Consider the following 24199-nt stretch of genomic DNA (forward strand, 5'->3'; position numbering starts at 1 on the left):
TCAGTACCTCCAGGCTCTGATCAGGCCCTACACCCAAACAAGGGCACTGCGTTCATCCACCTCTGGCCTGCTCGCCTCCCTACCACTGAGGAAGTACAGTTCCCGCTCAGCCCAGTCAAAACTGTTCGCTGCTCTGGCCCCCCAATGGTGGAACAAACTCCCTCACGACGCCAGGACAGCGGAGTCAATCACCACCTTCCGGAGACACCTGAAACCCCACCTCTTTAAGGAATACCTAGGATAGGATAAAGTAATCCTTCTCACTCCCCCCCCCTTAAAAGATTTAGATGCACTATTGTAAAGTGGCCGTTCCACTGGATGTCATAAGGCTTGGTCACCTCCCTGACCAAGGCCCTTATCCCCCGATTGCTCAGTTTCACCAGGTGGCCAGCTCTAGGAAGAGTGTTGGTGGTTCCAAACTTCTTCCATTCAAGAATGATGGAGGCCACTGTGTTTTTGGGGACCTTCAATGCTGCAGAAATGCTTTGGTACCCTTCCCCAGAGCTGTGCTGTGCTTTGCTACAATTCTGTCTCTGAGATCTATGGACAATTCCTTCAACCTCATGGCTTGGTTTTTGCTTTGACATGCAGTCAACTGTGGGACCTTATATAGACAGGTGTGTGCCTTTCCAAATCATGTCAAATCAATTGAATTTACCACAGGTGGACTCCAATCAAGTTGTAGAAACAGCTCAAGGATGATCAATGGAAACAGGATGCACCTGAGCTCAATTTCGAGTCACATAGCAAATTGGCTGAATACTTATCTAAATAAGGTATTTCTGCATTTTACCTTTGGAGGTTACATCATTAATCAATTATATGTGAACCCAGACTTTGAGGTTATCAACATTGGTACCATCAGACAATATCCACTTTAACATGTGACCCCCTTTCTCCTCATTTACATCTATCACCCAGACTCTCAACCAGGCTACAGCTAGAATTCGAGACACACCACCCCATATTTACAAATGGGTCTAGAGGGCCTGTCTTGTCTTAAGGTAACAGCCAATCAACAATGCTTATGCAGATTTAACCCTTGCAAAGTCTTCTGGGGGTGATCTACTGTATCCCGTAAGTGAACAGACTGTTCAAAGAAGTACGACAACCTCCCCTACACCCATTTCTATCCAAGTTACCCACTCCTATCCATTAGGATAAGTGGTTTGTTACCTTCTGGTTAATAGAGGACTAAGTAGGATTAAGACTTGTCAATTGCTCACTGGCAGATCTGAGTTACTCAAATAAGCTTAACTGACCACCATGTGTTACCATGTGAATGTAAATGTGATGATGTAATGAACAACAGACATTTTCCATCACCAATGAAACTTTCTGGAAACTGTTGTCTGCAGCATCAGCGGATAGAGTTATGTTCATATAATCTAATAATATTATATGTTACAAATGTTAATGTGTAAAATAATTTTCTTCTAAGCACAAATACCATTCTATAGAAATCAGTCCCTAATCACAGATCCGATATATGTGGTCATAAGTCATGACTCCTGGGTCAGGTTCTACCCGACATTACATCATATGATCTAAACAGACATCAATCACAGACAACACCCACACAAACCTAATGCACTCTAATGTATAGTCTTAATTAACATAACTAAAGCCCACAGCCACAAGAGAACACACCCCTACCTATTTACCAACCCCCCAAATCAGTCCCCCACAAACCAGATGTTTACAACCATGAGTGAAACCCCTTGGTTATCTCATTTAATTAGCTAATTTGGTTACTTCTGGACATGCCCCCACCCACCCTCATAAAGTACAAGTTGTGACACAGTTTGATAGATGCCACCCTACATCAACTACTATAACACACACATTTACCTGTAGAAATAACACGTCTTCTTGACATTTTAATTTTGATAAGTGAATTAATAGGCTGTGTTTAGACAGTCAGCTCAATTCCGATCTTTCTTTTTCACAAATTGTTCTTTTGACCAAACAGATCAGCTCTGAGCAAGCTCTGATGTGAAAAATGTGTGGAACAACTATCAGAATTTGGCTGCCCTCTACGGACCCCCCCTCCCGGATCCGGGATCATCCTCATCAGAAAAGCTGACTAGCATAGCCTAGCCTAGCGCCACAGGGATATCATATAATATAATTTCATGAAATCACAAGTCCAATACAGCAAATGAAAGATAAACATCTTGTGAATCCAGCCAACATTTCCGAATTTTAAAAATGTTTTACAGCGAAAACACAATATATATTTATATGTTAGCTCACCACAATAGCCAAACACACAACGCCATTTTTTCACCGCAAAGATAGCTTTCACAAAACCCACAAATAGAGATAAAATGAATCACTAACCTTTGAACAACTTCATCAGATGAGTCTTATGACATCATGTTATACAATACATTTATGTTTTGTTCGAAACTGTGCATATTTATAGGTATAAATCGTAGTTTTACATTGCAGCCATAGTCACAAATGGCACCAAAACAGCCAGAATAATTAAAGAGAGCAACGTGAAATACATAAATACTCATCATAAAACTTTTATGAAAAATACATGTTGTACAGCAAATGAAAGATAAACATCTTGTGAATCCAGCCAATATTTCCGATTTTTTAAGTGTTTTACAGCGAAAACACAACATATATTTATGTTAGCTCACCACAATAGCCCAAAACACAACGCCATTTTTTCACCGTAAAGATAGCTTTCACAAAACCCACAAATAGAGATAAAATTAATCACTAACCTTTGAACAACTTCATCAGATGACAGTCTTATGACATCATGTTATACAATACATTTATGTTTTGTTCGAAAATGTGCATATTTATAGCTACAAATCTGGGTTTTACAACGCAGCCATCATCACAAATAGCAGCAACATTTCCGGGGAAATTTTGGAGAGTCACGTAATCTAACAGAAAAACTCATCATAAACTTTGCTGAAAAATACATGTTGGACAAATAATTAAAGATACACTTGTTCTTAATGCAACCGCTGTGTTAGATAAAAAAAAAATAACTTTAGTAAAAAGCACAGCATACAATAATCTGAGACAGCGCTCAGCCATTCTCCGCAATGTTGGAGTCCACATATTCAACAAAAATACGAAATAACATCATAAATATTCTCTTACCTTTGATGAACTTTCATCAGAATGCAGTGCCAGGAGTCCTAGTTCCACAATAAATCGTTGTTTTGTTTTAGAATGTCCATTTCTTCTGTCGAATTAGCAACTTTGGCTAGCATAATGGTGCTCACGTGTCCATGAACGTTTGGCGCATGGAACGAAAAATTCCAAAAGTCATAATAAAAGTCGAATAAACTGGTCAAACTCAGTTGAAAATCCATCTTTATGATGTTTTTCTCATATGTATCCAATAATGTCCCAGACGGAGCATTTCTTCGTGTCTACCTAACGCATTGCAGAAAATTATATGGTGCTCCCAGGTGCGCAGCAAAATACTGCCAATATGGCTGACCTGTCACTCCAAAAGCTCTCATTCGGTCCCACATCAAGCCAGACACCTCATTCAACATTCTACTGCCTGTTGACATCTAGTGGAAGGCGTATGAAGTGCATACATATCCATAAATACAAGACAATTGAATAGGCAAGGCCTGTCACAGAGACCCATTTCAGAATTTTCACTTCCTGTTTGGAACTTTGCCTGCCAAATGAGTTCTGTTTTACTCACAGATATAATTCAAACAGTTTTAGAAACTTCAGAGTGTTTTCTATCCAATAGTAATAATAATATGCATATCATATGATCTAGAACAGAGTACGAGGCCGTTTAATATGGGCACTACTTTTTCCCAAAGTGGAAATGGCGCCCCCTATTAAGAAGAAGTTTTAAAATCAGTCTTTCCACCAAACATGGTTGTTAGTTCTATTGGTTAGGTTGCCAGAGACGCAAACCAGTCGTTATTCTTTGTGTTCTGTATCTATGGACACAAACCTGTCATTCAGTCTTTATGGACATTCTTATCCCTTGCTTCCCAGCTAACAACAAACGTTACCACAATTTTAGAGAACGTTCCCTTAAGAGTTTCATTAGGCTATTAGCTAAAGTTTTCATAGCAATGTTCCAGTGATGTGTAAGGACTGTTTCCAAGAGACCATCCCCTTAATGTCAAACAGAACTTGACCAGAAGGTAGCTACCATAGAAGACAGCCAAAAGTTAGTTGAATTTCCATGTTATCGCAATGCTTTCAACAATCTAAAAGCACAATTTCTATAGTTGAAAAAACATGTATTTTGCAAGTAGTAGGCATTTAGAATTAAATGTGGAGTTTTATAGTTAGGCCTATGTGATGACATCACATGCCCCAGGTACATTCAAAATCACTTGGTAATCATTTACATGATTGCCAGGTAGCCTAGAGCGTTGGGCCAGTAACCAAAAGGTTGCTAGATCGAATCCCTGAGCTGACAAGGTCAAAATCTGGCGTTCTGCACCTGAACAAGGCAAGGCAATTTACAGTTGAAGTCGGAAGTTTACATACACCTTAGCCAAATACATTTAAACTCAGTTTTACACAATTCCTGACATTTAATCCTAGTAAAAATTCCCTGTCTTAGGTCAGTTAGGATCACCACTTTATTTTAAGAATCTGAAATGACCAATTTGACCAATTTGCGACCAAGCTTTAACTTCCTGACTGATGTCTTGAGATGTCGCTTCAATATATCCACATAATTTTCCTGCCATCTATTTTGTGAAGTACACCAGTCCCTCCTGCAGCAAAGCACCCCCACAACATGATGCTGCCACCCCCGTGCTTCACGGTTGGGATGGCGTTCTTCGGCTTGCAAGCCCCCCCTTTTCCTCCAAACATAACGATGGACATTATGGCAAAACAGTTCTATTTTTGTTTCATCAGACCAGATGACATTCTCCAAAAAGTACGATCTTTGTCCCCATGTGCAGTTGCAAACAGTAGTCTGGTGTTTTTAATGATGGTTTTGGAGCAGTGGCTTCTTCCTTGCAGAGCGGTCTGTCAGGTTATGTCGATATAGGACTCGTTTTACTGTGGATGTAGATACTTTTGTACCGGTTTCCTCCAGCATCTTCACAAGGTCCTTTGCTGTTGTTCTGGGATTGATTTGCACTTTTCGCACCAAAGTACGTTCATCTCTAGGAGACAGAACTCCTTCCTGAGCGGTATGACGGCTGCGTGGTCCCATGGTGTTTATACTTGCGTACCATTGTTTATACAGATGAACGTGATACCTTCAGGTGTTTGCCACCATCCTAGCCACCGTGCTTCTACACCTGCATTGCTTGCTGTTTGGGGTTTTAGGCTGGGTTTCTGTACAGCACTTCGAGATATTAGCTGATGTACGAAGGGCTATATAAAATAAACTTGATTGATTGATTTGGAAATTGCTCCCAAGGATGACCAGACTTGTGGAAGTCTACAATTTTTGATCAGGTCTTGGCTGATTTTTTTTGATTATCCCATGATGTCAAGCAAAGAGGCACTGAGTTTGAAGGTAGGCCTTGAAATACATCCACAGGTAAACCTCCAATTGACTCAAATGATGTCAATTAGCCTATCAGAAGCTTCTAAAGCCATGACATTTTCTGGAATTTTCCAAGCTGTTTAAAGGCACAGTCAAAGTGTATGTAAACTTCTGACCCACTGGAATTGTGATACAGTGAATTATAAGTGAAATAATCTGTCTGTAAACAATTGTTGTAAAACTGACTTGTGTCATGCACAAAGTAGATGTCCTAACCGACTTGCCAAAACTATAGTTTGTTAACAAGAAATTTGTGGAGTGGTTGAAAAACAAGTTTTAATGACTCAGAGTTAAATGACTAAGAGTATTTAAACTTCCGACTTGGGTCATTGGACACCTGCCTACAGCCATGGCATGATGCAAACAGTTCACAAAATGAAAGTAATATGGGCTAAATTAAATGTTACCCATCCTGGTGGGAGGAAAGCAAACAAGAGATTTGTTTGAAAACAAAGCGTCACCTACAGCCCTCGAACGTCAAACCCAGTTCCACTGTATCATTCCCCTCTAATCAGGTACTGATTTAGACCTGGAACACCAGGGGGGTGCAATTAATGATCATGTAGAACTGAAAAGCAGCAGGCTCTGGAAGTCGTAGGGTCAGAGTCAAATACTACAACATCTGATAGAACTTGATCAACAAACATTTTTAAAAAGACCAGACACCGTCAAATATCATGAGTCTTAAATCATATTTTGACAAAAGTAAATATAATTTCCACCCAAATTGGTCCTTATAACACTGAAGTCAATTTATTAATTTACTCAAAACTCCACCAAAACAATCAAACATGATCAAATGCTTTAATAACAATTAACAAAATATAACATCACAAAATTTCACATTCAAAGCACATCAAATATAATTTCCCATATTTGGCACCATCATCTCGTGGTCTTCATGTTCTAATACTTTACAAGGTCAAATACAAACCAATGCACATATCTTCTCCTGAATGATCAAACAGGATTCTGTACGTTTTGACCAAGAGAACAAAACGTGGTGACATCAGTCGGCGTCTCCTGATGATGACATCATGATATGAAAACACCAGGTGCTCTTTTTTTTTCTATAAGTTGGATGGGGGGGGGGGGGGGGGGATAACTGAGGATAACTGGATAACTGAACCTTCCCTAGGCAAATCCACCTTTTGACAAATAACACCAATGTGTTTTATAGGCATTGTACCTACATATGGCTCTCAGGACCTGCATGTGTGTCTGTGATCAGTTTTAGTCTTTGTGGGCCTTTCCTTTGGGTTTGTCTTCCTCATTGTAAGACAGTCCATATTCGTTCATTCTGGTCTTATCAACAGGATACAGCCTTACGATAGAAAAATAGTGGAAAAAAGTTGTAGTAAACAAATTGATGCGTTCAATGTGAGGATATTCTGTTGTACCATTGGAGATATTGTTACTTACAAGTGACTCATTTTACCAACTGCAACAGTCAATTTAGTGCAGTGTGTGTATAAGATCTTAATTTGACCAGTATTGTTGCAGATAAATAATCTTGCAGTAACAGAATTTTTATGTTTAGTCTACAATGTTGTTTGATCAGTGGTTAGTCTATCAGCTGGAAAAAAAGTAGGCTACTTAATATATTAATATAACCTTGTGTTAGAGTTTTCAGTGAATTTATGTAAATCACAAAGCTCATCTACATTTCCTGCAGTGTAGGGAAATTCTCAGCAACAAAACAGTGATCAAATTAAGATCCAACCCCTGTGTGTGTATCTGCCGTGTGGCTTACCATCTCTGGTACAAGTAGACGAGGAAGACCACATCATCCCTGAAGCAGGCTAACCGGTGGGAGGTGGGCATTGTGATGATGAAGGCAAATATGTCGTCGATAAAGGTGTTGAATGCCTGGGGATGGACAAATATAAGCTACTATCATTAACATCCTTCAGTTTCATCACTTTATGTAGTTTTTCTTTCTGATAGATTTATGGATGTTTTATTGCAACAATTACTACACATTCCAGTAACCATACTCTTATTGTCCTTCAATGATAAAACAATTTCTGAGACATCTAACAGTGTAAAACCTGACGATCTCTCAAATAAGATCTTATATAATTCACTCACTTTATACATGAATGCTTTCCAGGGTAGATGTGCCACAGATTTGAACTGTTGAAACAAGAAAATAATCGATATGGACACCAGCATCTGGCTTTTAGCGGCATGCTAAAGATAACATACAACAGAAGACATGTGCACTAACGCACAGTATAATGTAACTGACCTTGTAGTTAACAAAGAGTTGAGGTAGCATGAAGAGGAATCCAAAAGCGTACACTCCTGTCAAAAAAGAAACCATCAATGACAATGCTTCTATTATTAATTATCGTGTGATCATGGACGAGCACTGACAATGCATTTCTTATTTGTCCGATGATTCTGCCTATTGACTGAACATACAATAAAACATTTGATCAAAAAAAAAAAAGAAAGCTACACTTAAGGTAAATCTGGCTTTTAAAAGTGAATTAAAGCAAATCCTGCTGGCTTCAGGATAATGTCAGAGAACATACCATTCACTGAACTGTTGATGATCCAGGAGTACCAACTGCCAAACAGAAAGCAGGTGACACATTGTTACACATTCAAAACACATAGTAGACCGGGTCTGGGCAACATCTCGAGGCTCCAGGGCCACATTGGGATTTCTAAATGCCACCGATGGCCGCACAGATTTTTTTGGGAAAGTCGATTTGTTAGTTAAACTATTTGCAGGCCATAAAAAAGGGACGTTATTTCCAGAAGATCCATTGATCCAGGTCCATTGTAATTTCAAGTGTAGTCTGGGGTCTTTTTTAAATCCAAAATAATAATTTCTCGCTCCCAAAAAACGACTACAGTTGCCCATCACTGTAGTAGACCCTACTGTTATTGTCCAAAGTTATAGCCTACCTTTTGTATCTCAAAAACACTAAGGCATAAACCGCTCCTCCAATACACATTGGGTAGAGTAAATACGACAGGTACTTCATTGCCTGGGAAGAGAAGAACGTTGCAAGGAAAATCAAACGGTTGCTATTTATGACAACGCTACTGTATACAAATTGAGGACAAAGGAACACATGTAATGTTTGGTGCTTTTTGAAATGGACATAAAAAAGGTATATGGCAAGTCTCACAAGAGTATCATACTCTACAGTCCTCCTCTCTGATTCGTCAGACTTTCCAAACTGTGTGGAGACAAACACACACTTGATATCAATGTAGAACAAACAGAGACCAAACGTAATCCTGAGGAAATTAACTCAGATAAACTGATATCTTTACAAACAAACCAGACTTACAATAAATGTGGGTTTTACACCCTTCCAGATAACCTGTATTTTAAAGGCTTTCTTCACCTTCCACACCTGTAGAGGGACAGATAAACCAGTCAGGCGTCGAGAAGACATAGTGCAATAAACTACAAGAACACAATCATCCACAAGGATCTAAAACATAGGGGATTAAGAGAAACCAGGACATAGGATGATGGAATTGCCAAACCTACAAAGGAGGACAACATTGATAGTCACTGAATTGTGCAGCAAACAGAAAAAGATAATCAACTCAATCTGACAAAAGTCCATGGGGTCAGACATTTTACTAACGTGAACAACAGTGACTGTGCAAATAGAGAACTTTAGGGAAACACTGTGTGCGTCCCAAATGGAACCCTATTTCCAGACCCTGAGTTACGTCCCAATAATATCTCCTTTCTCCTGCGTCCCAATAATATCTCCTTTCTCCTGCGTCCCAATAATATCTCCTTTCTCCTGCGTCCCAATAATATCTCCTTTCTCCTGCGTCCCAATAATATCTCCTTTCTCCTGCGTCCCAATAATATCTCCTTTCTCCTGCGTCCCAATAATATCTCCTTTCTCCTGCGTCCCAATAATATCTCCTTTCTCCTGCGTCCCAATAATATCTCCTTTCTCCTGCGTCCCAATAATATCTCAATTCTCCTGCGTCCCAATAATATCTCCATTCTCCTGCGTCCCAATAATATCTCCTTTCTCCTGCGTCCCAATAATATCTCCATTCTCCTGCGTCCCAATAATATCTCCTTTCTCCTGCGTCCCAATAATATCTCCTTTCTCCTGCGTCCCAATAATATCTCCTTTCTCCTGCGTCCCAATAATATCTCCTTTCTCCTGCGTCCCAATAATATCTCCTTTCTCCTGCGTCCCAATAATATCGGCATTCTCCTGAAGTGTGCACTCATTTACTACTTCCCACAAATCTATATACCAATCATTTAATTTCAAATGTGAATTATTAAACAAGTGCAAACTTTGTGAGGAAGGACAGTTAAATAGGGAAGGAGACGCGTTCTGTCTCCTAGAGGTGAACCTACTTTGGTGCAAAAAGTGCAAATCAATCCCAGAACAGCAAAGGACCTTGTGAAGATGCTGGAGGAAACAGGTACAAAAGTATCTATATCCACAGTAAAACAAGTCCTATATTGACATAACCTGAAAGGCCGCTCAGCAAGGAAGAAGCCACTGCTCCAAAACCGCCATAAAAAAGCCAGATTACAATTTGCAACTGCACATGGGGACAAAGATCGTACTTTTTGGAGAAATGTCCTCTGGTCTGATGAAACAAAAATAGAACTGTTTGGCCATAATGACCATTGTTATGTTTGGAGGAAAAAGGGGAACGCTTGCAAGCCGAAGAACACCATCCCAACCGTGAAGCACAGGGGTGGCAGCATCATTTTGTGGCGGTGCTTTGCTGCAGGAGGGACTGGTGCATTTCACAAAATAGATGGCATCATGAGAAAGGAAAATTATGTGGATATACTGAAGCAACATCTCAAGACATCAGTCAGGAAGTTAAAGCTTGGTCGCAAATGGGTCTTCCAAATGGACAATGACCCCAAGCATACGTCCAAAGTTGTGGCAAAATGGCTTAAGGACAACAAAGTCAAGGTATTGGAGTGGCCATCACAAAGCTCTGACCTCAATCATATAGAAAATTTGTGGGCAGAACTGAAAAAGCGTGTGCGAGCAAGGACGCCTAAAAACCTGACTCAGTTACACCAGCTCTGTCAGGAGGAATGGGCCAAAATTCACCCAACTTATTGTGGGAAGCTTGTGGAAGGCTACCCGAAATGTTTGACCCAAGTTAAACAATTTAAAAAGGTGATGCTACCAAATACTAATTGATTGTATGTAAACTTCTGACCCACTGGAAATGTGACGAAAGAAATAAAAGCAGAAATAAATAATTCTCTCTACTATTATTCTGACATTTCACATTCTTAAAATAAAGTGGTGATCCTAACTGACCTAAGACAGGAAATGTTTACTAGGATTGAATGTCAGGAATTGTGTAAAACTGAGTTGAAATGTATTTGGCTAAGGTATATGTAAACTTCTGACTTCAACTGTATATAGCCCTAGTCAAAAGTAGTGCACTACATAGGGAGCCATTTGGGATAAAACCACTAAATGCTTGTGAGGAGACGTACCTCGATCATGGAGCCTACTCCAGCAGGAATGAGGACCAGCAGGCTGGTCTGCTCATCAAACAGGTACATGAAAATCACAATGGTGCTGAAACACCTCCACAGTACTGGAAAGGACCGCAACATAAACACATGTAAGTGGAAAAGCCAAAAACTGCAAATACACTGAGCAGACAAAACAGACTGACCAGGTGAAAGTTATGATCCCTCATTGATGTCACTTGCTAAATGCACTTCAATCAGTGTAGAGGAAGGGGAGGAGACTAGAGGTCGACCGATTATGATTTTTCAACGTCGATACCGATTATTGGAGGACCAAAAAAAGCCGATACCGATTTTTATATATATATTTGTAATAATGACAATTACAACAATACTGAATGAACACTTTTATTTTAACTTAATATAATACATAAATAAAATCAATTTAGTCTCAAATAAATAATGAAACATGTTCAATTTGGTTTAAATAATGCAAAAACACAGTGTTGGAGAAGTAAAAGTAAAAGTGCAATATGTGCCATGTAAAAAAGCTAACGTTTAAGTTCCTTGCTCAGAACATGAGAACATATGAAAGCTGGTGGTTCCAGCTTTCATAGTCTTCAATATTCATAGTCTTCAATAATGAGTCTTCAATATTCCCAGTTAAGAAGTTTTAGGTTGTAGTTATTATAGGACTATTTCTCTCTATACATTTGTATTTCATATACCTTTGACTATTGGATGTTCTTATATGCAATATATTATTGCCAGCCTAATCTCGGGAGTTGATAGGCTTGAAGTCATAAACAGAGCTGTGCTTCAAGCATTGCGAAGAGCTGCTGGCAAACGTAGAAAAGTGCTGTTTGAATGAATGCTTACGAGCCTGCTGCTGCCTACCACCGCTCAGTCAGACTGCTCTATCAAATATCATAGACTTAATTATAATAAACACAGAAATATGAGCCATAGCTCATTAATATGGCCAAATCCGGAAACTATCATTTCAAAAACAAGACGTTTATTCTTTCAGTGAAATACGGAACCGTTCCATATTTTATCGAACGGGTGGCATCCATAAGTCTAAATATTGCTGTTACATTGCACAACCTTCAATGTTATGTACATAATTATGTAAAATTCTGGCAAATTAATTACGGTCTTTGTTAGGAAGAAATGGTCTTCACACAGTTCGCAACGAGCCATGCAGCCCAAACTGCTGCATATACCCCGACTCTGCTTGCACAGAACGCAAGAGAAGTGACACAATTTCCCTAGTTAATATTGCCTGCTAACATGAATTTCTTTTAACTAATTATGCAGGTAAAAAAAATATATACCTGTGTTGATTTTAAGGAAGGCATTGATGTTTATGGTTAGGTACACATTGGTGCAACGACAGTGCTTTTTTTCACAAATGCGCTTGTTAAATCATTACCCGTTTGGCGAAGTAGGCTGTGATTCGATGATAAATTAACAGACACTGCATTGATTATTTGCAACGCAGGACAAGGTAGTTACTCTAGTAATATCATCAACCATGTGTAGTTAACTAGTGATTATGTTAAGATTGATTGTTTTTTTATATAAGATAAGTTTAATGCTAGCTAACAACTTACCATGGTTCCTTGCTGCACTCGCGTAACAGGTGGTCAGCCTGCCACACAGTCTCCGCGTGGAGTGCAATGTAATCGGCATCCAAAAATGCCAATTACAGATTGTTATGAAAACGGCCCTAATTAATCGGCCATGCCAATTAATCGGTCGACCTCTAGAGACAGGTTAAAGAAGGATTTTTAAGCCTTGAGACATGGATTGTGTATGTGTGCCATTAAGAGGGTGAATGTGCAAGACAAAATATTTAAGTGCCTTTGAACGGGGTATGGTAGTAGGTGCCAGGCACAGCGGTTTGTATTAATTTCAAATGTTTTAAATTCAAAATAATTTCCTGAATTACTTTAATTGGAATTGACCCCAACCCTGCCTAACAGCATCTTCGTAAGAAGTCAACCCACCTGCTTTGCTGGACATCCCCACCATGCTTTTCTTCTGCTTCCAGAAGCTGATGTCATGTTTGAAGGCCAGGAAATCAAACAGGAGCTGCAAATTAAACATGATTTTAAGTTGCAATGTGACAAAGGAATAGTTTTGTGAATCTCAGTCATGCATGTGTGTGGCATGTAGATCTATCGGTTAAGACCATTGGGCCAGTAACAGCCTCAAAGTTCGCTGGTTCGAATCCCCGAGCCGACTAGGTGAACAAAAATCTGTCTATGTGCACTCCTGTAAGTCGCTCTGGATAAGAGTGACTGCTAAATGACAAAACATTTTAAAATATAAACATTAAAAGATGATCATCACTTAATTTATGTGGAACAGTAAGACTTCACATTCTTACATGAAAGGCAGCTACGAAGAAGGTGAGGGCTAAGAAGTACAGGTTGGTTTCCACGAAAATGCCCTTGATTTCATCAGCATCTTTCTCAGTGAAGCCTGAAATCACAACAAACCAACTCATTAAAAGGCCCCCACCAGAGTGCACAGCCGACCCCATTTTGACGTAATTCCTTGCCGTTGAGGGGAAATGCTTTTTTAGGTTCCACCTCCAAAGAATGACGCAAGCTTCTTATACAGTTGAAGTCGGAAGTTTACATACACCTTAGCCAAATAAATTTAAACTCAGTTTTACACAATTCCTGACATTTAATCCTGACTGATGTCTTGAGATGTTGCTTCAATATATCCACATAATTTTCCTTTCTTATGAAGCCATCTATTTTGTGAAGTGCACCAGTCCCTCCTGCAGCAAAGCACCCCCACAACATGATGCTGCCACCGCCATGCTTTATGGTTGGGATGGTGTTCTTCGGCTTGCAAGCTTCCCACGTTTTCCTCCAAACATAACGATGGTCATTATGGCCAAACAGTTCTATTTTTGTTTCATCAGACCAGAGGACATTTCTCCAAAAAGTACGATCTTTGTCCCCGTATGCAGTTGCAAACCGTAGTCTAGCTTCTTATGGTGGTTTTGGTGCAGTGGCTTCTTCCTTGCTGAGCGGCCTTTCAGGTTATGTCAATATAGGACCTGTTTTACTGTGGATATAGATACTTTTGTACCCGTTTCCTCCAGCATCTTCACAAGTTCCTTTGCTGTTGTAATGGGACTGATTTGCACCAAATTACGTTCATCTCTAGGAGACAGAACCGTCTCCTTCCTGAGCGGTATGATGGCTGCCTGGTCCCATGGTGTTTATACTTGCGTACTATTGTTTGTACAGATGAACGTGGTACCTTCAGGTGTTTGGAAATTTCTCCCAAGGATGAATCAGACTTGTGGAGGTCTACAATCTTTTTTTCTGATGTCTTGGCTGATTTCTTTTGATTTTTGAATTGTGATACAGTGAATTACTTGTGTCATGCACAAAGTAGATGTCCTAAAAAAAATTACTTGTGTCATGCACAAAGTAGATGTCCTAACCGACTTGCCAAAACTATAGTTTGTTAACAAGAAATTTGTGGAGTGGTTGAAAAACGAGTTTTAATGACTCCAACCTAAGTTTATGTAAACTTCCGACTTCAACTATACATAATCACGAATTGGGGATGGGAAAGAATGTCCTGGAGATTTCCACGTAGACCGGGAAAACAAACAGAGAACTGAAAGATGTCGGTTTAGCTAGCTAGCATGCTAACCTTAGCTATCTATCTTGCTAACCTTATCTAGCTTGCTAATGTTATCTGTTGTTTTTTTAACTACACCGTAGTTAAAAGATTAGCCAGCTGGTTGGTTCTAGAATTGGATTTGTCATAAGCATAAATCGGGAAACCAGTATCTTTGACTTCACCATCTATTGCTGTCTCCAAAGTTCTAGCATCTTCCATAAGAGACGTGTTTTTCTACATTGTAATGGACACGGTGCAACCTTTGGTAGGTAGGCTGCTGGCAGACTTCAGCTGCTATACAGCAAATCCAAGTCAGCTCATGGTTCTCACAGGGGAAGTTAAATGATAGGCTACGCTACAATGACTTCGCTCATGATGCACGTGGTAAATGACACGTCACAACACCCTGAGAGCATCGGACACGAAACACCAATACAATTGCACAACAAAATAGATAAACAAGTTACTTCAATTTTCTTTCGTGGGTGCCTGTTCATTATAGGATAGACACTTGTGGTTTAGCTGCACTAATCAAAGCAGTGAAGCGTGTAGCGAAGCAAGACTTTCATCTTGGGGCAACATGGGGGAGTAGGGTCCCAAAATGCAATCATAACACACAATTATACCATTTATAAAAATGGTCATGTTCTATAAAGACTAGCTCAACAATTTGTGAAAAATTACAAATTATACAATTTATTATGTTAATATTCTGGTAAAAAGGGGAGGTGCTAAAACATACGTTTGCGTCCCCTATTTTAAATTTGCTCCATGGCTCAGATGGTTAAGTGTAGACTACGGCAAAAAGCTGTTTAGCTCAGTCGGAACGAGGAAGAACTTTGCAGGTGTTTCTGATGAATAAACAATGCCATGCTGGATAGTAACATTCAAATAAAACCCAGCGCTAAAAAGAAACAGACTGAAAAGTATTAGCACATCCTGTCATAGGGGAAACACACCGCATTGCCACAGAAAGAATAAATCCACCTTTGGATTTCCCACTTCAAGCCCAAATATATCAAACTTCGACTTAAACTATGACTTATTGACTTCAAATTGTTTTGCAACATCCTAGGTAAGCTCTGGTCATTGTCTTTCAGTTGAAACATGTTTATTTCCTCCCTTTATCAAACATCAGTTTGCCTGTTCAAACAGACAAAACAAAAGGATTTGATTTGATATTTCTTACTACGGACATAACAGTAGTAACTAAGGACATAACAGTAACTAAGGACATATACTTACTAAGGACATAACAGTAGTAACTATAGGACAGAAGTCACTCTCGTGATGCGGTCGTTCAGCTTGTGATCCTCTGGCGGTAGGTAGTATGACTCATGCAGATTAGTGTCAATTCCGTACACTAGTATCAACTAGCATAATGGGTGCTGTTTCCCGGACAGATTAAGCCTAGTCATGACTAAAAAGCAATCTCAATGAAGAATCTACATGGAAAATAATGTTTTGTCCAGGACAAGGCTTGATCTGTGAACCGCCCCAATGGGTTCGGTCATAGTACTACCCATAGAGATATATAATATAATACTTCTATAGTACTACTCACCAAATTGTTGCAGGGAGTAGACGGCATCTTGCATGTGAATCCAGAAGCGGAGTTTCCCGAGGGAGATGGTGTCATAGGAGATAGTGAGAGGGAGTTCCGTGCTGGTGCTGTTGATCTCCATCAAGTCCTTCACTCTGTTGCTCAGCTCATCCACAAACAGCAGGGGAAGGTACATCCTCTTCTTTCCATTTTGAAATCTGGAACACAGTAAAACAATTGCTACTGTTATGTCATTAATGAAGTCTGAGTGGAAGAGGCTCTGACAGCTGTCAGTTCTCTATTTCTTTATGCTTTCCCGGTCCATGTGGAAATCTCCAGGACATTCTTTCCCATCCCCAATTCGTGATTATGTATAAGAGGTGGAACCTAAACAAGCATTTCCGCTCGAAGGCAAGGAATTACGTCAAAATGGGGTCAGCTGTGCACTCTTGTGGGAGCCTTTTAATGAGTTGGTTTGTTGTGATTTCAGGCTTCACTGAGAAAGATGCTGATGAAATCAAGGGCATTTTCGTGGAAACCAACCTGTACTTCTTAGCCCTCACCTTCTTCGTAGCTGCCTTTCATGTAAGAATGTGAAGTCTTACTGTTCCATATAAATGAAGTGATGATCATCTTTAAATAAAGGCTCTGGAACTTCAATTTAGAATTGTTGTATTGTAATACAAAGCATGAGTTGGCACACCCCCCAAAAGTTGGTAGAGGTGCTGACTAATGGAGAGTAAACTGTAGGCCATGAAAATAAATAAAAAGAGTCACACTACATACAAGCTCCCAGTAATTGATTGGGTAAACCACCAATGTTTCAGCATCACTGTGCCTTCTTCACCCTGAAGGTGGTGTTGTGTATTGTATCATTAGTTCCAGCTGTCCATTTATGAGTGTATGATGAATTGTATCATAAGTGCGTTCTTACACTCGCAGGTAGCGGTGCACGTCGCTGGGCAGAAAGTCCCTGTCGAAGACAAAGTGCTCTGACACCACATTGAGGGTGAGACGGGAGCGCCAGTGAGACACGGGCCGATCCACTGCAGAGTCACCTCCTTTAGGCTTCCGTTTCTGCTGCTCCGCCTGCCCTGGGCACAATGACCACAGCAAATCAGAGAGAAAAAGACCAGGGAAAAACTGAACATCACAATCAGCATGGCAGTTTTAAAGACGTACTCCACAGAAAATGCATTCCAATGTGAAAGGTATTAAAATGTAACAGACTGATAAAAAAAAGATGCTATAAAAGGGACAATTCAGAACGGTTGATTCCAAGGCAAGACACTGTCTGCGTATACAGACATACCCTAATAATAAAGAGACCTATGAATGCCTTGCTTTGGATCTTGTAAATGTTGGTTACGTCCAAAATATCACTTTATTACCTTTAAAGTGCACTACTTTTCACCAGAGCCCATAGTAGTGAACTATAAAGGGAATATGGTGCTATTTAGAATGCAGCCATTGTGCGGTGTAATAGTAGTCTGACCTGTGGTGCTTCCTCCCCTGAGATCAGGCTGACCTCTGGTGGTTTGGGTATCATGTAGGTGGTGAGCTGGGACACCAGATGCACCTGTCTGGGGTCCTGCCACGGGGACATACCTGCCTGGTGAACAAACACCATGGCATACAGCGTCCCATTCTTACAGGTCTTCTTTGGGAGAGACACATTCACTATCCTTTAGGAAAAGGGATACATAGGTGAATATGAACTGGGTGGTTCAAGCCCTGAATGCTGATTAGCTGACAGTCGTGGTATATCACGGGTATGACAAAACAGTTATTCTTACTGCTCTAATTACGTTGATAACCAGTTCATAATAGCACTAAGGCACCTCTGGGGTTTGCGGTATATGGTAAATATACCAAGGCAAAGGGCTGTATCCAGGCACTCTGCATTGCGTCGTGCATAAGAACATCCCTTAGCTGTGGTATATTGGCCATATACCACAAACCCCCTTGTGCCTTATTGCGTAAATATAGCAGGGAGAGGTCAATCTTTGCAGGTTGAAGTAGTCGCTATAGGCGGTTTGTTCAATGTTAATCAGTTACTATGAATGTGGGCAGATATCTGCACTCGTTTTGGTTCCAGATGACTTGCTAATATGAAGTCCTAGTCATCCTGCAAATACCCAGAGATCACTGACTGTGTCTACCACAACGTTTCCATAGGTGATCATCGTGCTTATTACAACTGACTGGCAGATAGATACCACCATATCCTGTCACCGTAAGAAATGTTGCACCTTTCAAACTTGGTCTCAACATCAAAGTCCTCCTCCTTGTGAATGAGGGTGTGTCCCCCATCAGCATTGGGTCGCAAGGCTGTGTAGATACTCAGCTGGGAATGGGGAATAAAGAACACAGCAAATGTCCACGAATCAGTTTTCCAGACCCAAAACAACTGTCTGACTGGCAAGTTTTCATTCCATCTAGCTAGCTTGCAATGATGCATACCAACCTGCAATCTTGGTTTTCCTGCCAAATATGGGTTGATGCAGTTTTCGAATTTGGGGTTCTCACAAGGTGTGGTGTAAACGATGCCATACATCACCCAGCAAGTGTGCAAAACATACACAACGAACACCCCGACTATCAGCGTCGTGAAAGAGGTCTTCTGAAACATGCTCCTGACTCCCGTCTAGTCATTCAAATACGAAATGTGCCAGGCAGATACCGTAGCGACGCTATCCTCTTCTGAAACCGAGCCAAGGACAGATGCGAAACTCAGAGGGAATTTAGCTGAGGCAGATTAACATCGGTTGATAAATTGCTCATACTGTAACGTTAGTGTAGTTTATGGACTGGTCATTGAGGTCACAGGTGTCGGTTGCTAGGCTAACCATGGCTAGATATCGTTGACCACACTGTACGTCTCCTCATGTCTTTTACCTATCAAATGTCATGTCTATAGTTCATATTTTGTGCATTATAAAATCCCCGAATTCTGCTCGTCACTTTGCATCTCAAAATTGCAATATCACAGCTATTTTAATGAAGCATGGATGTGTCAGCTAGCTACTTCCGTGATTTATTTCCTGGTTACAATAGTCAGGAAAGTATCAAACTGCGGCTGCGCAAATCCAACATTCTGCATACCAGCTGAATATATCTTGGCCACTAGATGTCATCCATGCTCCATGCAGTGCACTCTTGATTATAATGTCGGTTTTTCCAAGTCAGCTTTACAATAGATGCATTATTATTTTAATTTCCCCCCGTAGATTTTTACATGTATTGTAGAAACGAATTAAAAGATGTTGAATATCTTGGTTTTGAAAAACAATTAACACAAACCTCTGCACTTGAATAAATACAATATATGTAGCTATTAGCAGTGTTTAATATGAGCAGGATCCGATACCTGTCACACCTTCTTGACCGTTTCGTTCCTGAACCCATTTGCCAGGATCCGGTACCTCTCGTGGCTTGAAAAAAACTTTTCACTGTTTGCAATGTAAAATTATAATAAAAGCAATCAGTTAGACTAATTCAAGTTGACTCCTCTGTAATTCTCTTGGCTGTCGCCTAAAAATTGTTATGTTAAAACGTGCCTGATAATTGATTCGTGTTGGGTCGGCCCGGGTTTATGATTTGCACAACATTGTAGCCTATATAGACGAACGCGTGGCCATTGCTGTGGTGAGAGAGAAGCGCGCCTGTATCTCACACAGAACTAGAATGAGATTCACTTTCTATGATCTCTCTCCCTCTCTACTCTGATAGACATGAGCATGCAACTCTCATCTCTCCAGCGTTACACTTCATCATTTATTTCCTTATAGAATCACGACTGCGCGAAGCAGCACGCCTGATAAATTGAAATACATTTGCCAAAGTCATTGAATTACTGCTGTCTGTTCAGAAATAAATGAAACAAATCCAAATAATACACCAGGAGTAGGCCTATAATTGTGCCACAGGTGATAAATAGTTTATTTTAAAAAATTGCCTAGCTGTGGATTGTGTGTAGCCCAATCACGAGCCATGTCTACAGTCGGGAACAGGGTGAAAGTGTTCGTGCACAGCATGCAGCCAAAACAGGCCTTTCGCAATATTTCAAATACAATCAAGCGAAAATACAGGTTGGAAAGAAAATGCATCCTGCTGAAAAGAGAAGACTAGTCTGTCCGTAGACGACAAAGTTATCAACTTCCAAATAGGTCTATTGGGGGAACAGTATTGTTTTACCAAGTAAAACAAGAGAGAAACACATTTGGCATGAGAGCATCCCGGTGAGTGAGCCTAGCATCATTGGTTGAGTCAGTGAAACTCACTTTTTTAGGACTGTAATTTCCTCCCCATATTGTACAATATGTGTGTCTCCGCACACCTAGGTCTCGGCAGTTGATGGATTGAAGACAATATCGTTTTTATTGATCTCAGATTCTCAGTTTGTCAGCGTCAAAGTAGCCTGTCATTTCGATCAATAGTGAGGTATTAAGAAATATTCTGCTAAAGTCTCCAGTCATCTAAAATGATGTAGAATTGCATGAAATGGGTTTATAAAGTCCAAAGCTTTCCTGAACCCTAGGCTACAATATTTTTTCTCCCATGTGTGCAACTTCTGCAAGTGCCTATACTCTACTGATCTGTGCCAGAGTGCTAAAGCATGCAATGCTAAATTAGAAAGGAGTTTTCTTCTTCATGTGTTCCGGTACCTCAGATTACCCATGGTCTCCCCTCTCTGGGCTCACTTTTTGTTACAGCAATACCACCAAATTTACAAATGAACCACTGGCTATTAGGTCTACTATTAAAGGCATAGCGTATTTGGAGTACATGCAGTTGAAGTCGGAAGTTTACATAGACTTAGGTTGGAGTCATTAAAACTTGTTTTTCAACCACTCCACAAATTTCTTGTTTGTTAGAACATCTACTTTGTACATGACACAAGTCATTTTTTCAACAATTGTTTCCAGACAGATTATTTAACTTATAATTCACTGTATCACAATTCCAGTGGGTCAGAAGTTTACATACACTAAGGTGACTGTGCCTTTAAACAGCTTGGAAAATTCCAGAAAATGTCATGGCTTTAGAAGCTTCTGATAGGCTAATTGACATCATTTGAGTCAATTGGAGGTTTACCTGTGGATGTATTTCAAGGCCTACCTTCAAATTCAGTGCCTCTTTGCTTGACATCATAGGAAAATCAAAAGAAAACAGTCAAGACCTCAGAAAAAAATTGTAGACCTCCATGAGTCTGGTTCATCCTTGGGACCAATTTCGTAACGCCTGAAGGTACCACGTTCATCTGTACAAACAATAGTACGCAAGTATAAACACCATGGGACCATGCAGCTGTCATACCGCTCAGGAAGGAGACGCGTTCTGTCTCCTAGAGATGAATGTACTTTGGTGCGAAAAGTGCAAATCACTCCCAGAACAACAGCAAAGGACCTTGTGAAGATGCTGGAGGAAACAGGTACAAAAGTATCTATATCCGCAGTAAAACGAGTCCTATATCGACATAACCTGAAAGGCCGCTCTGCAAGGAAGAAGCCACTGCTCCATAACCGACATAAAAAAGCCAGACTACGGTTTGCAACTGCACATGGGGACAAAGATCATACTTTTGAAACAACAATAGAACTGTTTGGCCATAATGACCATCATTATGTTTGGAGGAAAAAGGGGGGGCTTGCAAGCCGAAGAACACCATCCCAATCGTGAAGCACGGGGGTGGCAGCATCATGTTGTGGAGGTGCTTTGCTGCAGGAGGGACTGGTGCACTTCACCAAATAGAGGGCATCATGAGGATGGAAATGTATGTGGATATATTGAAGCAACATCTCAAGACATCAGTCAGGAAGTTAAAGCTTGGTCGCAAATGGGTCTTCCAAATGGACAATGACCCCAAGCATATTTCCAAAGTTGTGGCAAAATGGCTTAAGGACAACAAAGTCAAGGTATTGGAGTGACCATCACGAAGCCCTGACCTCAGTCCTATAGAAATTTTGTGGGCAGAACTGAAAAAGCATGTGCGAGCAAGGAGGCCTACAAACCTGACTCAGTTACACCAGCTCTGTCAGGAGGAATGAGCCAAAATTCATCCAACTTATTGTGGGAAGCTTGTGTAAGGCTACCTGAAACATTTGACCCAAGTTAAACAATTTAAAGGCAATGCTACCAAATACTAATTGAGTGTATTTAAACTTTTGACCCTCTGGGAATGTGAAGAAATAAATAAATAAAAGCTGAAATAAATCATTCTCTCTGCTATTATTCTGACATTTCACATTCTTAAAATAAAGTGGTGATCCTAACTGATTAAAGACAGGACATTTTTACTAGGATTAAATGTCAGGAATTTTGAAAAACTGAGTTTAAATGTATTTGGCTAAGGTGTATGTAAACTTCCGACTTCAATTGTATATAGGTGTTGCTCCCAATTATTGTTTGTATTTGTGTCTGTATGCGTCTGCATGCTCCATAAATGTCTGTTTTTGCTTGTTTGTGTTCAAGCAGCACGGCAGTTTCAGAGAGAAATGGGCACAGAGAAAAGATGGAGTAGGAGAGAAAGAGAGAGTTGTGATGATAAGTGAGGACAGAAAAAGTAGAGCAGGGAGGGAATGAAGACCACACTGTGCCCCTTTATTGATTTTCTGCTTAAAACACTCATTTGGAGGCCAACAGCAGAAACAGGAGGGTTCTTCCTGAATGAACAAACACCCTCGGTAGGGAATGTACTGCCTTCTTAAAGCCGCTCGCCCTGAGAGGAAAACTAACGACGAGGAGCGAATCCAATAAGCAGCAGCTAAATGACATACTGTCTTTATTTGCAGGGAGCTCCTCCTATGAGAAATCTGTTGATCCTTTTTCATTATAAAGTATTTACCTGACAACAAATGATTGCTGACAGTAAGTAGGCCTACACGTAATCAGGGACAGATATGGATGAAAGGTTGGATCTTTACCACACTGTGCGCAAATACAGTAAAGTGCTTACATACATGATTCAGACATTTATGGTCAGGGATTGAACTACTTCAGTGACAGCTAGATATACATAATGTACAGTACATTACATATTTATTGCACTCCGAAAATAAATATTGGCACATCCCACGTACTGAATTGCATGTTATAAACTGCAAATATGTGGCATCTTGTCATGAAAACAATTCATTATAAAAAAAAAAAGACAAATAAATATTGAGTTACCACAGACACACATCTAACCCTAACCCTAGCTTCATGTCCACACCCCGGCTCAACCCTAGCATCTCTAGCTATAACCCTAACCCTTAGGTTTAACCCTGGCTCAACCCTAATCTAACCCCCCCCATATTTTATTTATTTATTTCACCTTTATTTAACCAGGTAGGCAAGTTGAGAACACGTTCTCATTTACAATTGCGACCTGGCCAAGATAAAGCAAAGCAGTTCAACACATACAACAACACAGAGTTACACATGGAGTAAAACAAACATACAGTCAATAATACAGTAGAAAAATAAGTCTATATACAATGTGAGCAAATGAGGAGAGATAAGGGAGGTAAAAGGCAAAAAAAAGGCCATGGTGGCGAAGTAAATACAATATAGTAAGTAAAAACACTGGAATGGTAGATTTGCAGTGGAAGAATGTGCAAAGTAGAGATATAAATAATGAGGTGCAAAGGAGCAAAATAAATAAATAAATACAGTAGGGAAAGAGGTAGTTGTTTGGGCTAAATTATAGATGGGCTATGTACAGGTGCTGTAATCTATGAGCTGCTCTGACAGCTGGTGCTTAAAGCTAGTGAGGGAGATAAGTGTTTCCAGTTTCAGAGATTTTTGTAGTTCGTTCCAGTCATTGGCAGCAGAGAACTGGAAGGAGAGGCGGCCAAAGGAAGAATTGGTTTTGGGGGTGACCAGAGAGATATACCTGCTGGAGCGCGTGCTACAGGTCGGTGCTGCTATGGTGACCAGCGAGCTGAGATAAGGGGGGACTTTACCTAGCAGGGTCTTGTAGATGACCTGGAGCCAGTGGGTTTGGCGACGAGTATGAAGCGAG

At 40.3% G+C, this 24199-nt stretch overlaps 1 protein-coding gene across 2 annotated transcripts; it reads right to left on the reverse strand.

Moving 5' to 3' along the window:
* Positions 1 to 6254: 6254 nt before the first annotated feature.
* Positions 6255 to 19252, reverse strand: LOC139555241 (lipid scramblase CLPTM1L-like). 2 transcript variants are annotated; one of them, XM_071368879.1, is made up of 16 exons: positions 18659 to 19252; positions 18444 to 18538; positions 17687 to 17876; positions 17126 to 17280; positions 16213 to 16409; positions 13384 to 13478; positions 13001 to 13085; positions 11010 to 11113; positions 8839 to 8904; positions 8674 to 8724; positions 8447 to 8529; positions 8068 to 8102; positions 7779 to 7834; positions 7619 to 7663; positions 7281 to 7396; positions 6255 to 6851 (listed from the first exon to the last, which is right to left on the reverse strand). In XM_071368879.1, the coding sequence occupies exons 1-16, from the start codon at positions 18821 to 18823 to the stop codon at positions 6761 to 6763; spliced, it is 1629 nt and encodes a 542-aa protein (XP_071224980.1). In that variant the 5' UTR covers positions 18824 to 19252; the 3' UTR covers positions 6255 to 6760. The 2 variants fall into 2 exon arrangements, with proteins under 2 accessions (XP_071224980.1, XP_071224981.1); XM_071368880.1 differs by lacking the exon at positions 8674 to 8724.
* Positions 19253 to 24199: the final 4947 nt, after the last annotated feature.

The sequence above is a fragment of the Salvelinus alpinus genome, chromosome 26, assembly GCF_045679555.1.
Source record: "Salvelinus alpinus chromosome 26, SLU_Salpinus.1, whole genome shotgun sequence".
Taxonomy (NCBI): domain Eukaryota; kingdom Metazoa; phylum Chordata; class Actinopteri; order Salmoniformes; family Salmonidae; genus Salvelinus; species Salvelinus alpinus.